Below are 15,515 nucleotides of genomic sequence, written 5' to 3'. Positions count from 1 at the left end.
AGGAAGGGAGCATGGCGGGAGCTCTTCCACTGTTCCCTATGTCCTCATTCAGCTCCCGAGTCTTCCAAACTACTCTCCTCCAAGCCACTCCGGGCCCTCAGCACCCATCAGTAATTTAAAAAACAACAACAATGTTCCTAGCCTAGAGAGGCAGCATCCAGGGGATAGAAACCATAAGACCTGGGTTCAAGTCTTGCCAGTGATAAATACGGGACCCTAAGGAAGTTACTTCAGCTTTCAGTGATCCAGGTAGCTACAAGTCCCAGAGGAGGTGCTAACCCTCACTGGTACAGGTCTTCCTCATCTGAGAGTTCGCTAGGCCAGTGAAATTGCAGAGCCCTCCCTACCTGCCTTCCTGTCCTACCCAGCATCTCCCACCATGTCAGTTCTCCAACATAATCATACCCCAACAGAGCCAGGTCTATAATTTCTTCAGTGTGGGTGCTCCCTCCACTGAAGCAGGTAGTGACCCCTTATGACTTAGCTGATGGTTTTTAAGAGCCTGCTGTGAGTAACCACGCTGGTGGTGAGCCTCTCTGTGCCTAGCCTCAGACATACAGTCCATTACTGGACCCACACCCAAAGCTTCGTTGGGTTGACGAGTCCTGCCAGAGTTGACTCTGAATGTCTTTATGCCTGCCCCACTAGAATGTAATGTCCATGAGGACAGGAGCTGTTTCTATAATGCCCAGTCCCCAGCACATAGAAGTTGGTTAATAAATGCAATTGACCAATAATAAAAATCAATCAATAAAGTTAATAAATATAAATTCAATTCGAGTTTCATAGAATCTCAGTGTTTGGATGGGAACTCAGCCACCATATAGCCCAAAATGTAGTTCACCAAGAAATACCCACCAAATGTCCATCCAACCTCCTGTTGAGTACTTCCTGTCATGGGAAACTCCCTACCTGTTAAGGGATTGCATTCCACCTTGGGGTAGCTCTAAATGTTTGGAAGGTTTCCTGGACATGAAGCCTAGATCTGCCTGTCTGCCAGCTTCCACCCATTCTTCTGAGGTCAAGGGTAATATGGCTCTTATCAGTTCTTCAAGTGTCCTCTACCAGAACCCATTTGGTACCATATACACCATGTACCAAAGGGGGATGACACTGGTGAAGATGGCCTAAGAATACCACCCACAAACTCCATAAACACAGAAATTCTGAAATGAACTTTCATATTTGAAAGGAAAGAGGCCTTTGGGTCCAAAGGAAAGATCCTTACAGTTAGGAGATCTAGATTCAAGTCTTACCTTTGACTCTTACTGATGGTGTGTGACCCTGGACCAGTCACAACCATTGAGAGTCTCATTTTCCCCACCTTGAAAATAAAGAAAATAATACCTATAGGACTCAGCTCATGGCACTGTGAGAAAAGTGCTCTGCGAACCTTAAAACAACACAGAAGTGTGATCTGCTATTATCACTATTATTATGGTAAAGGTTGCAGCTAGCTGCCCACAGATCCTGACTCACCCAAGTGGCAGTAGCGTCCATATAGCCCAGCATCACACAGACAGGCCCCATAGATGCGATGGCATCGTCCTCGGTTGGCACATTGGCACTTCTTCCTACAGTGTTTGCCGTAGAAGCCTTTGGGGCAACCTAGACAAAGGTGGGATGGAGAAATATAAAAGGGGGAAGGGAGAAATAGGCAGGGGAGAGAGGTAGAGGGGAATCCTCCCAGGGTCAGAATAATGCTGGACAAGTGGAAATCCTGAATCTGAACATAAGTGCCCTCCCCCAAGACCCCAGGCTCAGGGATGGTCAGCTGAGGTCCTCAAGACCTGTACGCTTGGGAGAGAGGCCCCATGACATCGTCGGCTGCTCCAGGAGAAAGTGCCCAGGGACACCTGTCCTAACGGTCTTCCCTTAGGGCTGGCCAGATGTGGGGCAGCTTGACTGAGATTTATGCTATATTTGGAGCATTAATTGCCACACACCAAGAGGCTTGGTCATGAATACTGGGCCTGGAGTCAGGAGGATTCAAATCCTGGGTTCGAATCCTGTCCAGCTGTGCGGCTGTTAGAAAAAAATTTAGCCTTTCTAAGCCTCTGTTTCCTCATCTGTAAAATGGGAATAATCACAGCACCCACTTCACAGGGTAGTCGTGAGGTCCAATTGAGACAAGGGCCTTTGTAAACCTGAACATGCATTCACAATGTCTCTTGTTAGTAGTGTTGTTATGAGCTGACCCTTAGAATGTAAACTCCTTGAGGGCAGGTACTGTCATCATCCAACACCTAGTGAGTGTTTAATCAAGGACAGGTGATGGTTGGAACGGTGATCATTCCCCCACACACGAGGCCCAGGCTTAGTTTGCAGAATCAACAGTGGGATTCTGTGGGGCTCCAAGGACTTCCCTCTCCCCCAGGCCTGCAGCTCCTCACTGCCTTTCATGACATTGGCCCGCCCCTGCCCTCAGGGAAAGTGTGAGCCAAGGAGACCCCAGGGATGCCCGGGGGAGAGAGCAGCAGGGATGGTGCTGTCCATCGTCAGCAAGAAGTGGGGAGATGCTGGGGAAAGGCAGCGATATGAGGGTGGAGAGAACCAGCATACCATCCTCGCAGTGGGCTCCGCCAACACCAGGCGGACAGCGGCAGGTCCCCGTCATCGCATCACAGGTGCCGCCATTTTGACAGCTGCAAGTAGAGCTGCAGTTCTTCCCAAAGGTGCCCTGCGGACAAGCTGCAGAGGGGATGGGAGAGACACACGCTCACTGTCCTGCATGGAGGCTGCACGACCCAGCAGGCTCAGCATTTCTATTTGTGTTCCTGATGCTGAGGCCCTAACCCTGACCACCATATCAGGAGGGGCCCTGGCTATGCTCACTTCACTCCCAGCTCAACTCATTTCTCCATTCTTCTCAACCTTCTCCCCAGCAGCCTCGTCCCCGCCTGGGCACCATTTATCCCTACACCCTCCCCTTCTCCAGCTCCATTTTATGTATTATCTTCTCATTAATATAATGGCAAGGATAGAATGGGGTCCTTGTATGAACGTTTATCACCAGCACTTAGCACAGTGTCTGGCATGCAATAAGTGCTTAATCAATCCTATTTCTATCTCTCTACTATCCATCTCTATTCACTTATCCATCCATCCATCTATCTACCCATCCATCCATCTATCTACCCATCCATCCATCTATCTACCCATCCATTCATCTATCTATCCATCCATCCATCTATTCATCTATCAATCCATCTCTATCTGTCCCCATCTCTAGCTATCCATCTATCTAGACATCTGTCCACCTATCCATTCATCCATTTATGCATCTATCTATCCATCCATCCATCCATCTATCCACACAGCTATTTACCTATCCATATATCTATCCATCCATCTATCCATATAGCTATTTATCTATGCATCTCTCTCTGTCCAGCCAGCCACCTATTCACCTATCTATCTACCTACCTACTCACCAAGAGGTCATGATCTTCCCTACCAAGCCTATTTCATTAAGGTAATATGATGACAAAATGCAATTCTACATAAGAAAGTACAAAGAGCACCAGACTGGGAGTTCAAGGATGTGAGTTCAAATCTCTCTTCTGCGTGACTTTGGGCAAGTTTCTTCACCTTCCTGGGCCTCAGTTTCCTCATCTGTAAAGTGAGGGGGCTCCAACAGATGGTCTCTAAGGTCCCTTCTGGCTTTAAATCCTTTAATCATCCTTTAATCTTATAGCATGACATAGTGGAAAGATCACTGGACTTGGAGGCAAACGAACTCAGTTCACATTCTGTCTCCTCTATCAACTCCATGCCCCCAGAAATCTTTTTACCATCCAGAGCCACAGTTTCTTCACCTATAAAATGGGACTGATAATACTTACACTATCACAACCACACAGGATTGTTAAGTCACCTTTAAAGCTTAAAGTACTGTACAAATGGGACGTTATTACTGTACAAATGGGACGTTATTATTGACATCATCGTCTTCCTAAATAGAAGTACCAGTACAATAGAATTTTCCATTAGACTCTATCTCTTGCCCTTGTCTAGAACGGTGATAAGAGTTCCCAAACCTGTTAGGTATCTCCTCTGTTCTCCTCTCCCTATAATCATCCCTCCATCCCGTTCCATCCAGAAGGCTCAGCAGGAGTGGGAACCATGGTGTGCCCCCAACCCCATCCAGATGACCCAGCAGAAGCAAGAGTTCTGGGAAGTCTTTTGCCTTAATATTCTAATCACCCCATCCCCATTTCTTTCCCCAACTCCTGCCTGGATGCCGACATCCCTGAAGGACAAAATCCAGAGGCCCTGTTCTATTCCAAGTCTTGGAACCGTTCCTTCCTTCCCAAAGATGTTGGCCCAGGTCCTTCCAGCCACCCCCGCCCCCGACCTTGCTGGACGGACATGGCCACCCACACATCTTAGATGAGCAGGAAATCACCAACTCCCACCATGCCTTAGTTACTGTCTTCCCTACCACTACACTTAAGGTCCACCCGATCTTACCATGTGCCCTGCCAAAACATCCTAAAGGCCCTCAATTTCGCCATCCACTCTGATGCTAAACTTGTTTTTAGTTTTATTTTTAATATATATTTATTTCACTAAATATTTCCCAATTACATCTAAAAACATTTTAACACTCATTTAAAAAACTTTGAGTTCCAAATTCTCACCTTTCCCCTCACCCCTTGAGAAGGCAAGCTATGGGATGTCAATTATTCATGTGAAGTCATTCAAAACATATTTTCATATTAGCCATGTTGCAAAAGAAAACACACAAAAAAGCAAGAAAAATAAAGAAAGTGGAAAAATTAGGCTTCACGTTTCACTCAAAGTTCCTCAGTTCACTCCCCAGAGGTGGAGAGCGCCGTTCATCACGAGTCCTTCGGAATTGTCTTGGATCATTGTCTCGATCACAGCAGCCAAGTCTTTCATGATTGATCACTGTTACAACACTGTTGTTATCGTGGACAACGTTCTCCTGGTTCTGCTCACTTCACTTTGCTGATGTTGAACTTCTAACACACTGGGCCTCTCCAGACCCCCTCTGGCTGAACTTTACATATGCTAGCTTCCCCAATCAGAACGAGAATTCCTTGAGGTAGCGACTGCCTATCTCACTTCTCTATCTGTATCCTCAGATCTTGGCACAGTAAGTATTTAATGAATACTTTTTCATTCACTCATTCATTTGTTCATTCACTCATTCAATCATTTGTTCATTCATGCATTCACTCATTCATTTGTTCTTTCATTCACTCATGCATTTACTCATTCATTCACTTACTCATTAATTCATTCACTCATTCATTCATTCATTTATCAGATTCGTGACTTACTTTGGTTGCAGATGATACCTGTCCAACCCTCGGGACAGTCACAGCCGTCTAGCTCAAGGTGACAGGTGCCCCCATTCCTACAGTCATCACACGTCAGGCTGCAGTCATGGCCAAAGGTGTCATCCAAACAGACTGCAATGATCAGGAGAAGGAAAGAAAAAGCAGGCCTCTGAGGGGGTGGCAGCTAACTTTACAATCTGGCTCCAACCTCTCATTCCAGACTTCTTTGGTGTGACCCCTCTCTCTCACCCTCCTCTGTGTTCCAGCCAAACTGGCTTATTTTCTGTTCCCCAGCATCCCATCTCCCACCTCCAGGCCTTTGCTATAGCCGTCCCTCATGCCTGGAATGCTCTTCCTCCTTTCTCAAAGCTGTTTCTAAGAATCCCAGGGTCCTTTTAGGGCTCTCAACTCAAATGCCACCTCCCACAAGAGGACTTTCCTGATCCCTACTGATGAATTATTTATTAATACAAAAGATTTTGTATAGATTCTACCTTCATGTGTAAAAGTCAACATGGATTCCTCCAAATAGAATGTAAGCTTCTTGAGGCTGGGGGCTGTTTTCCTTTTATCTTTTTATCCTGGCACATAGCCTGGCATACTGTTGTTGTACGGTCATTTCAGTCATGTCTGACTCTTCATGACCTCATTTGGAGTTTTCTTAGCAAAGATATTGGAGTGGTTTCCCATTTTCTTTTTGAAGATATATAGCAGTTGCTTGGTATATAGTAGGTGCTTAATAAATGCTTGGTGAATTGGCCAGAAGGGAGGCACTACCTGTCAAGGCCTTTTTCTAGGCAACCGGGCCAATGTTTATGTAAGCTCTGTGCCACAGTGCCCTGGACATGGGGGAGAAGGAGGCCCGGCTGCGTGAGACAAGTTGGCAGATAGGGGGTCTTGTGCTTCTCAGCCTGGCTACTAAGGCCCTCCCAACCCTCAGATTCTGTGATTCTGGGACTTCTCTCCTTCCTCCTTCCTTAACACCATTCCACCAAGTGACCATTTATTATAACCTCTCTACTGTATAATGTGGGGCAGCTACGGGGTGCCATAGTGCACGGACTGCTGGGCCTGGAGCCAGGAAGACTCATCTTCTCGAGTTCAAATCCGGCCTCAGACACTTAGTAGCTATGTGATCCTGGGCAAGTCACTTGTCTGCCTCAGTTTCCTCATCTGTAAAATGAGCCAGAGAAGGAAATGACAAACCTCTCCAGTATCTTTGCCGAGAAAACCCCAAGCACGGTCATGAAGAGTTGGACGTGACTAAAAAATGACTGAACAACAATAATATGTAATATTGCTTCACCGAACCCTGTCTAGGGACCTCACAAGGCCAAATGAGGACAGTATGGCCTTGAGCTTGTGGGAACAGGAATCCAAGCAAGACAAATGATCTGGATTTGATTTGAAAACTCAGATACTTAGCATCTGGGTGACCCTGGGCAAAACACGTAACTACTCTAGGCCTCAGTTTGCTCATTTGTAAACTGAGGGAGTTGTCCTCAGTGGCCTCTGAGGTCTGGATTTATTCTATGCCTCTGGATAAGCTGCTTAACTTCTCTGGGCCTCAGTTTCCTCATTTGTAAAATGCAAGGCATTGTACAAGGCCTGGGGCATGGGGTTGAAGTCTGGGCTAGCTCTGATTCCACAAGGATGAGGGTCTGATAGCCCTTGGCATCTACAGGCCAGGAAAGACCCAGGCCCAGAGGTCCAGGGCCTGCTACCAGAGAGGCCGATTCTCACCAAACTTCTCTGACAGAGTGTGCTCTCCTCTGGCCTCCGCCTCCTCCTCATCCCCCGCCTCGTATTCGTCTTCAAAGAGCTGGGTCAGCTCATCACGCAGCACGGCGATGTGGGGGATGGGCCGTACGAAGGGCTGCCGCCCATCCAAGGAGTCCACTGAGTCATCCAGGGCTAGGGAAAGGAGAGCAGAGAAATGCTCAGACCTTCTCCTCCTCCCTAAGACCCAGCGGGGGCAAGGAAGGCACCTGCAGTCCTTCAGGATACTCAGCCGGGTGGATGGAGTGTTGGACTTGACATCAGGAAGACCAGGACTCAAACGCAGCCTCAGACATTTACCAACAGTAGATGTCAAAGACAGAATTTGAACTCTGGTCTTCCTGGTTGAGGCCAGCTACCTCACACTTTGGTAATCCCAGCCTCAGTTTCCTCACCTGTAGACTTGACAGCCTGCAAGATCCCTCCCAATGCTAAATCTTTGATCCTGTGGTCATCCCACCATCTCTAGGTCGAGCATCCTTGACTCCTCACTAAAGTACCAATATCCATCCCAAGGATGTCCAGGGTTCTTAGAGTGTGAATCCTCTTTTCTCCTGTCCTAGCCACCCCTGACCCTGAGCCCCACTTGAAAGATGACAACAAGATTGCTAACACCTTGCACCCAAACCTGCCGATTCACAAAGACCCTTGAGGGTGTCACCCAATCGATGACATTGTTCCCATGGCCCTTCGTAATGCTGTTGCACCCAATGTGGCAGGTTCAGGGAAGCCCTAAGAGGCAGGGCACAGCTTTCACGGGACCCCTTTCTACTGCAGGGATTTGGGTCTGGAGGCAACAGACCCTGGAGGGCATCCAGGCCAGATGGAATGTGTCAGCCTGAGAGATGGTGCAGGCCAGGAAACATAAACAAATTCAAGGGCTTATGCCAGTTTTCCTGGAAAGGTTTAGGTAAATGAAACCATTTGGATTTAGGGATGTCAACTTCCCCTCTCACTTTCTGAATGATAAGGAAATTGGACCGGTCTTGAGAAAGGGCTTTCCAAGGAAGGAGGTTCTATGAGCATAAATGGTGCAGGGCCATCATAGGCTTCCAGGGGAAGTCAGAGATGCTAGGGCAAAGACATTGGTGAGGAATCATGCCCCCTCTGATGACATCAGACAAATGCCATCCTAAGTTGGGGGACCAGCTGTTGCGGGAAGGTTGATGCAATTATTAGACTGGAGTAAGAAAGGCAGAGGATGCAGGCCAGCGAGATGATACAGTCCCATTATCCTCTGCCCTGGTCAGACCAGACACAGTCTTGGAGCCACTTTCTTAGAAAGGATATAGACAAGCCGGGGATTGTCCAGAGAAGGGTGATTAGGATGGGGAAGGGCCTTAAAACCACACCACATAAGGATGGGCTGAAGGGGGACCTGGGGAGCCTGGAGGAGACCTGGGGAGGACATGAGAGCTGTCATCAAGGAACCCAAAGTGAGGTCATTGGGAAGTTGGAGGAAGCTTATTTTGCTTGGGCCCTGAAGGAGGCAATGGATAGAAGCAGCGGGAAGGCAGATTTGGGGTTGATGTAAGGAAAACCTTTCTAACAAATCGAGTTTTCCCAGCATGGAATGGGCTGCCTTGGGAAGTGGTAGATCTGCCTTCACTAAAGGGGGAGTTGGAGTCAAAGTTGGGTGACCATCTGACCTCTTGCTCAAGGAGAGTTCAGACAAGGTGGTATGTGAGGTCTCTTACAGCTCTGAGACTCCAGGATTTGGGATGCCGAGCACCAGCCCTGGAAGATAACAGGAGCTGCCCTTTTTTTTTAGCCAATGGGAGGCCATTGTGGTCTGTGTGCCAAGGCTTCCCCGGATCACAGACAGCAGGGAAGGGAGGAGGGATCACTGGGACCAAGGACCACCACGGCACTCACGAGTACAGCTCCGCCGATCCTCCTCCAGCTTGTAACCGATTTCACAGGTGCATTGGAAGGAGCCCACGAGATTCTCACAAATGTGCTCACACCCGCCATTGCTGGTGGAACACTCATCGACATCTATGGAAAAAGGAAAAAAGAGTGATAGAACCCTGGGACCCCCGTGGCCTTGAGCAGTCACAGGAAACTGGGGGTGACTTGTGCTAGTTCAAATTTCCACCACCCTGTACTGAGCACCCAGGGAGCAGACCAGTCCCCAGTTGGCTGTGGGCAGCTCAGGTCAGTCCTGAGGCTACTGACCACACCAGCCACACTCAGAGACCATCTTAGAACAGTGGAGTCAAATCTACCTACTACCTGTGTTACCTTGGATGAGTCACTATTAAAAAAAAAAAAAGAAACATTACAACCAACCTCTCCCCACCCCTGGGATATTCAGCAGGGACTCCAAGACAGGAAGAGCTGGGTTCAGACCCAACTCAGATATTTATAGACAAGTCATTTCACCCATGTGAGACTGTTTCCTCATCTGTAAAATGGGGATGATATATCACAGCATCTGTCTCCCACTGTGAGGTTCAAATGAGCTCATGTCTCAGCCTCGAGGCCCAGCTGAAACAGAGGGATGAGGCGGGGAAGGGGCCCAGGTGGACAAGAACAGGGGCCCTGCTGAGCTTACCTTCCCATTTCTCCAGGATGCTGACTCCCCTCTCTCCCCCGGCCCGTAGTACTCACCGTCACACCCGCAGCCATCCGTGCTAAGTCGGTAGCCAGCGTAGCAGCCACACTCATACCCTCCTGGGTTGTTGGTGCAGGCCTGGGCACAGCAGGGGCTGCTTGCACAGTCATCAATATCTGCAGGGACAGTACATATCAGGATACCTCTCAACAAACCCTTGCCCTGCAGGGCTCCTCATCTCCTCAGCCGCCCATCGGGTTTTGACACGCTGCGGCCTTCCGAGTACGGCTTCCCATGCCAATCAATGACACTGAGGGGGTGGATACTAGTCTCCCTAAAGGAGATCTCTTCAGCACCAGGGTGTGTCCAGGATGGAAGGCTGTACTGATTATACAAGCTCTGAGTAGATTACCAGAGTGTGGGGGAGTCAGCCTCAACCAGGAAGATCTGTGTTCAAGTCCTGTCTCTGACACATACTGGCTATGTGGCCCTGGGCAAAATCACTTAACCCTTCTGTGCTCTAAGCAAAGGAGATACCAACCCACCTTCATAAGAGGGAGTTTTCATAGCAATGAAACCATAGATACTGTCCCATGCCTCCCACTACAGTTCAAACAAAGGCAATGTTAATAGGGTCTCTGGATAGGCAGCACACATATGATTACCAGCATCCTGGGGGTAATTAAAGCTCTTTATCCCTAGGCCCAGACCTAAGAGAAAGCCCCCTACTGCAACTCTCACTGATCTGTTTAACAGAGTTAAGACAGAGGAGAAACTTCTATATTGGAAACTATATATGCAAACAGTTTATTATAATTTATACTTATAAAGATGTATGAAAAATCAGTAGCTCTGGGACTTAAGAAAGACTCTAACTCTGGCCCAGGCTTCACTGCCCAGACAGCAGAAGCGCTTCTCGTTGGGGGTGGCAGGGGAGGACGCACAAACCCTCTCCCCCCCCCCCCACGCCGTCCCTGCCTCCAGGAGGCAAGCGCCCCCCGCTTCACACTCCGCTCACCAATGCAAGTTTTCTGGTCCGTGTCCAGCTCATAGCCCTGATGGCAGGTGCAGAGGGGGCCAGAGCTGGTGTGACTGCAGCCGTGTGAGCAGCCGCCGTTGTTGGCCTCACAGCTGTTCACGATCTCCATCTCGATGCCTGGAGAGGAAAAGGAAGCTCTGGAGGGCAGGGACCACTTTTCCTTCTGTCTCTGAGCGCTCTGAACTTACTTAGCACAATGTCTGGTTAAGATACTTATTGACTGGGGAGGGGGAGGAAGGGTAAGGCAAACACTCGGCAGCCTGGTATAAGGAATGGACTGCTGGAACTAGTAAGAGCTGGCTTCAAATCCTGTCTCAAATATTTACTAGCTGGGTGACCTTTGGCACGCCATTTAACCTCTGTGCCTCAGTGAACTCATGTGTAAAATGAAGGGTGGGAGATGGACCAGGTGGGCTGTAAGGTCTCCCCCAGCTCTCAGTCTACACCCTTGTCTGGGGCATCTGAGGGGACAACATTACCCAGCCTCTGGGGGAAACTCCCATAAACAGGAACATGGCCCTGGAGCCCCCGGAGGGCATAAAGCTTCATGCCCTAGGAAGGCTTGGCCGTTTTGGGGGAGAAGCTATGAGAACTGGGATTCTTCTCAAAGGGAGGTGCTTAATAGAATCTTTTTTTTTTTTGGTTAGGTAATGGGGTTAAGTGACTTGCCCAGGGTCACACAGCTAGTAAGTGTTACATGTCAAAGGCTGGATTTGAACTCAGGTCTTCCTGAATCCAGGGCCAGTGCTCTATCCACTGTGCCACCTATCTGCCTCTAGAATCTTCTTTCGAATAGCTTTGCACAAATTCCAGGCTTATCTTAATCCTTCCTCCATGGAGCTTCCCTTCCCTGGGAGAAAGGAAGAGGCTCATGGATCTGGAGCAGGAAAAGAGCCCACAGGACATCCAATCCAACCCCTCCATTTTACAGATGAGGAAACTGAGGCCCACAGAGATGAGGTGACTTGTTTGTGGTCATACAGATAGAATGAGGCAGGGCTGGGATGTCAACATAGGTCCTAAGATGCCAAAGCCAGCTCACTTTCCATCATCACAGGGCCTGTCCGCACACGACACAGCCCAGGATGCCAGCATACACAGGCTGGCCCCGCTTAGGATCTAGGGAGGACCAGGACCCCTGGGAGATCCACAACCCGAGTGCCGGGGGGCCATACGTACGGTAGCACTGCCTGCTGTCTGATCCCAGCTCATAGCCTGGGTTGCAGACACACTTGAAGGAGCCGCGCGTGTTGAGGCAGCCGTGTGAGCACATGGCCAGGCCCAGGGCACACTCGTTCACATCTGGAAAGCAGACAAAAAGCTGAGGCCCCATGGACAGATGAGTCAATGACTGGCGCCCCCAAGTGACCCAGTGTCCTGGCAAGTCAACTTGGCTCAATTCTGCAAACATCTACCAAAGAGGAAAAACGCATCTACCTCATGCAGAAGGCTATAAGGAAGCGTAAGACAAGTACAAAGGAGAAGACCAGGCGGATTCTAGGAGAAACTATGGAGGGACAGGTCATTTCCACCCGTGAAAGGAAGGAGGGAAATAGACATTTATTAAATTATTTATGTTATTATTATATTATAATAATTATTTATTATATATTATTAAGTTATTAATCTACCTACTATGTGCCTGGCAGTGGGCAAAACCTTCACACATATTATTTCATCAGATCCTCACAACAAGCCTGGGAAGTAGGTAACCCTGCTATTATTATCCCCATTTTACAGAGTGGGAAAGTGAAGCAGACAGAGGACAGTGACTTGCTCAGGGTCACACAGGCTGTTGTTGCTTATCCATTCTCAAAGGGCACCAATGGCCTAATTTATTTATTTGAAATTTTAAAAAAAATTTTTCAAAAAACCAGAACAATTTGTTTTTTGTCCTGCGAAGTTTTCATTTTTGATTCTTGAAATATAGCTCTGGAAAAAAAAAAACAGGTTTTAAAAAGTCCCTTGGGTTTTAAATGCAGCTGCCTGACTACACTTTTCAACCCAAATCACTCTGGCCCTTACTGAATGGCCAATAATAGCCCCCAGCCCTCCCCTCTGCAGCAGCAGGTACTCAATAAAGGCTTGATGATTTAACTGATTAAAATTAAGTTGTCACACCTGGTGCCTTCTGACTCCTTCTAAAGAGAGTATAGTTATCCGTTCCACAACACAACTTTCCCCAATGTGGTTTTGATATATCGGGGTTGGCATGAGAAATTAAATGGGAATTTTAGGGGAGTTTTGCAGAAGCCACAGATGGCATGCTAAGGCCGGCAGACAACACAGAGCCTATGACCAAATCCTTAACCCAAATTATACAATAAGGTGCTGTAAATACCCTGTTAAAGAAAAAGAAAAAATTCAGATTTCTTCTTTGGTACTAAAAGAAGGGCCAAAACATTTTCCATGGATTTTCCAGATGGCAGGGGTACCTCCCCCTAACCCCAGCGATGTGGACGGGATAACTGAATTGATAGCTTATAAGCATTAGCCCTTGAGTAATTTACAAGCCTTCAGCTTTTTTCACATCTTAATAAGCCAAATTGTATTTTCCAACATTGTTTTCTCCACCTTGCCACGTTCCTGCTTTTGCAATGAAGTCACTGAATGTCAATTGTAGGGACCAAACCTATGATTTCTCCATTACAGGTAACTCCCAGGAAGGAAAACTCCCTCTCCCCATGCAGATTGACACTTCTGTATAATTTATAGTCTTAAAAGAGTGTCCAAAAATGCCAAAAGGTGAAGTGATTTGGCCAGGGTCACAAAGACAGTGCGCGCCAAGGGTAGCCCTTGAATCCCTGCAGGTCTTTTTAGCTCTGAGGCCAACTTTCCACCTTGCCATGCTGAATTTCCACAAGGTATATAGGTATTTTTTTTAAATAATAACTCATATTTGGGAAGTAGCAGTTGGATTGGGTAATTAGCAATGAAATTACAGGTTTAGACCAAAATAATCATATTAATATTAATAATCCATATTTGTTTTCCTCTGGGAAAAATAGCAGGGTTTGGTAATTATGCATAATGATAATAATTCTCATTTACATGAGAATGGCTCATTTTACAGATGAGGAAACCAAGGCAAACAGGGTGAAGTGACTTGACCAGGGTCACACAGCTAATAAGTGTCTGAGGCCAGATTTGAACTCAGGTCTTCCTGACTCCAGGCCTGATGCTCTATGTACCTGCCAGCCCAGGTTCAGAAAAGCTTGGGTTCACATTCCATCTCTGACACGGCCTGATTGTGCAGCGCTGTTCTGAGGCTCAAGCAAATCCCTAGACTCTACGTTGCAGAATAGTGATTGATCCACATTGGTGGAGGGCCTTTCCTTACCGGGAGTCTCTCACTCCAGTGAAATCACAGGTTCAGACCAAAGTGACAAGGACAGCAGCCATGTTTACCTTCCCGGATTTGCCAACGATCTTCCTGCTCTCTGCCGACTGTCCCCAGTTGATCCTGTCTATAGCTTATTTGTACATAGTTGTTTCAATGTTGTCTCCTCGACTAGACTGGAAGCTGCCCAAGGGCAGGCACTGTCTTTTGCCTTTCTTTCATCCCTAGCTCTTAGCACAGTGCTTGGCACACAGTAGGTGCTTAATAAATGTTCACTGAATTGAATTCAAGCACTTTCTTCCTACTCTTGTGTGGCAGGTGGTACAAATATCAGTCCAGGGCAGCCCACCCCCACCAGGAGCACAGAAGAAAGCCTCCAGGTTGTCCTACCTTCACACGTCTTGTGGTCTGCTGCCAGTCGATATCCAGCGTGGCACTCACAGTGGGCCACCCCTCGGCGGGCTTGGCATCTGTGCATGCAGCCTCCATTCCTGTCCGCACATGGGTTCCGTACTAGAAAGGAAGGTCAGAATCGTCATTGCCTTGATGAGTGGGGAGTAGAGGAGGAGGAGACAGATAGGGAAGAGCCCTGTGTAACAGCTGGACAGGAGATTCAGCACAGAAGAGAGGGGATGCTAATTAGCTGGAGTCTTTTCTCCAGTATGAGGGAGGTTGGACAACAGTTTGTGCAAAGATCGGGGGTTTCAGTAGACCACAAGCCCAGTTTTAAGAGATGCAGAGAGTTAGGGATTGGGAGTGATGGTCCCTCTGTCCTCTGCCCTGGTCAGACAATTTCTGGAGTACTGGGTTCAATTCCAGGCCTCCCAGTTTAGAACAAGCTGCAGGCATCAGTGGAAAGAGCCCAGGATCTGGAATTGGAGGACCTGGGATCAAAACTTGCCTCTGATGGTTATCTGTGTCACCTGGGCAAGTTCCTAAACCTCCCTACGCCTCCACATCCTCTTCAGTAAAGGGAGAATAGGACAGGTGCCCTCAGAGGTTCCTTCCGGCTCTAGACCTAAGATCCCATGTCCAAAACATGATGGTGTGAAGACCACGCCACACAAAGATCCAATCAGTGACTGGGAGCTTTGGTCCAGAGAAAAGAGGCCTGGGGAAGGTCAGGAGAGCTCTCTACTGTGTGTCTGAAGGGCTGCCCTGGGGAGAGAGATCAGACTTGGCCTGCTTGGCCCCAGAGGACAGAATGGGGAGTGAGAGGCAAACATTATACACAGGCAGAATTCATAACCATGTAGGAAAAACTTCCTGGTCACCAGAAGCATCGAAAAATGAATGGTGCACCTCAGGAGATCTTGTACCTGTCATCATGAAGGTCTTCAAGTGGGACAGATAACCTTGGGTTTTGTTCAAATATGGTACTTGTTAGACTGGATCATCTGAAATCCCTTCCAACTCTAAGATTCTTGAGTCAGTTTTTCCTTTCTCTACAGGAGAGATTGGGAGGTCAGCCCCCTTCCTGATGGGGAAGGA

At 48.0% G+C, this 15,515-nt stretch overlaps 1 protein-coding gene across 1 annotated transcript in view; it reads right to left on the bottom strand.

The window, feature by feature from the left end:
- The window catches only part of MEGF6 (multiple EGF like domains 6), a 370,100-nt gene that overhangs the window by 48,449 nt on the left and 306,136 nt on the right, over positions 1-15,515 (bottom strand). Inside the window, 9 exon segments of the mRNA XM_020975509.2 lie at positions 1,480-1,608; positions 2,563-2,691; positions 5,310-5,441; positions 7,053-7,223; positions 8,964-9,086; positions 9,702-9,821; positions 10,664-10,801; positions 11,864-11,986; positions 14,415-14,537. Coding sequence (XP_020831168.1) covers positions 1,480-1,608; positions 2,563-2,691; positions 5,310-5,441; positions 7,053-7,223; positions 8,964-9,086; positions 9,702-9,821; positions 10,664-10,801; positions 11,864-11,986; positions 14,415-14,537 — 1,188 coding nt within the window.

This window comes from Phascolarctos cinereus, unplaced genomic scaffold (genome assembly GCF_003287225.1).
Source record: "Phascolarctos cinereus isolate Bilbo 61053 unplaced genomic scaffold, phaCin_HiC Scaffold_726;HRSCAF=1367, whole genome shotgun sequence".
Classification (NCBI taxonomy): Eukaryota; Metazoa; Chordata; class Mammalia; order Diprotodontia; family Phascolarctidae; genus Phascolarctos; species Phascolarctos cinereus.
The sequence above is the reverse complement of the archived record's forward strand: the minus strand, read 5'-3'. Positions and strand labels throughout refer to the sequence as shown.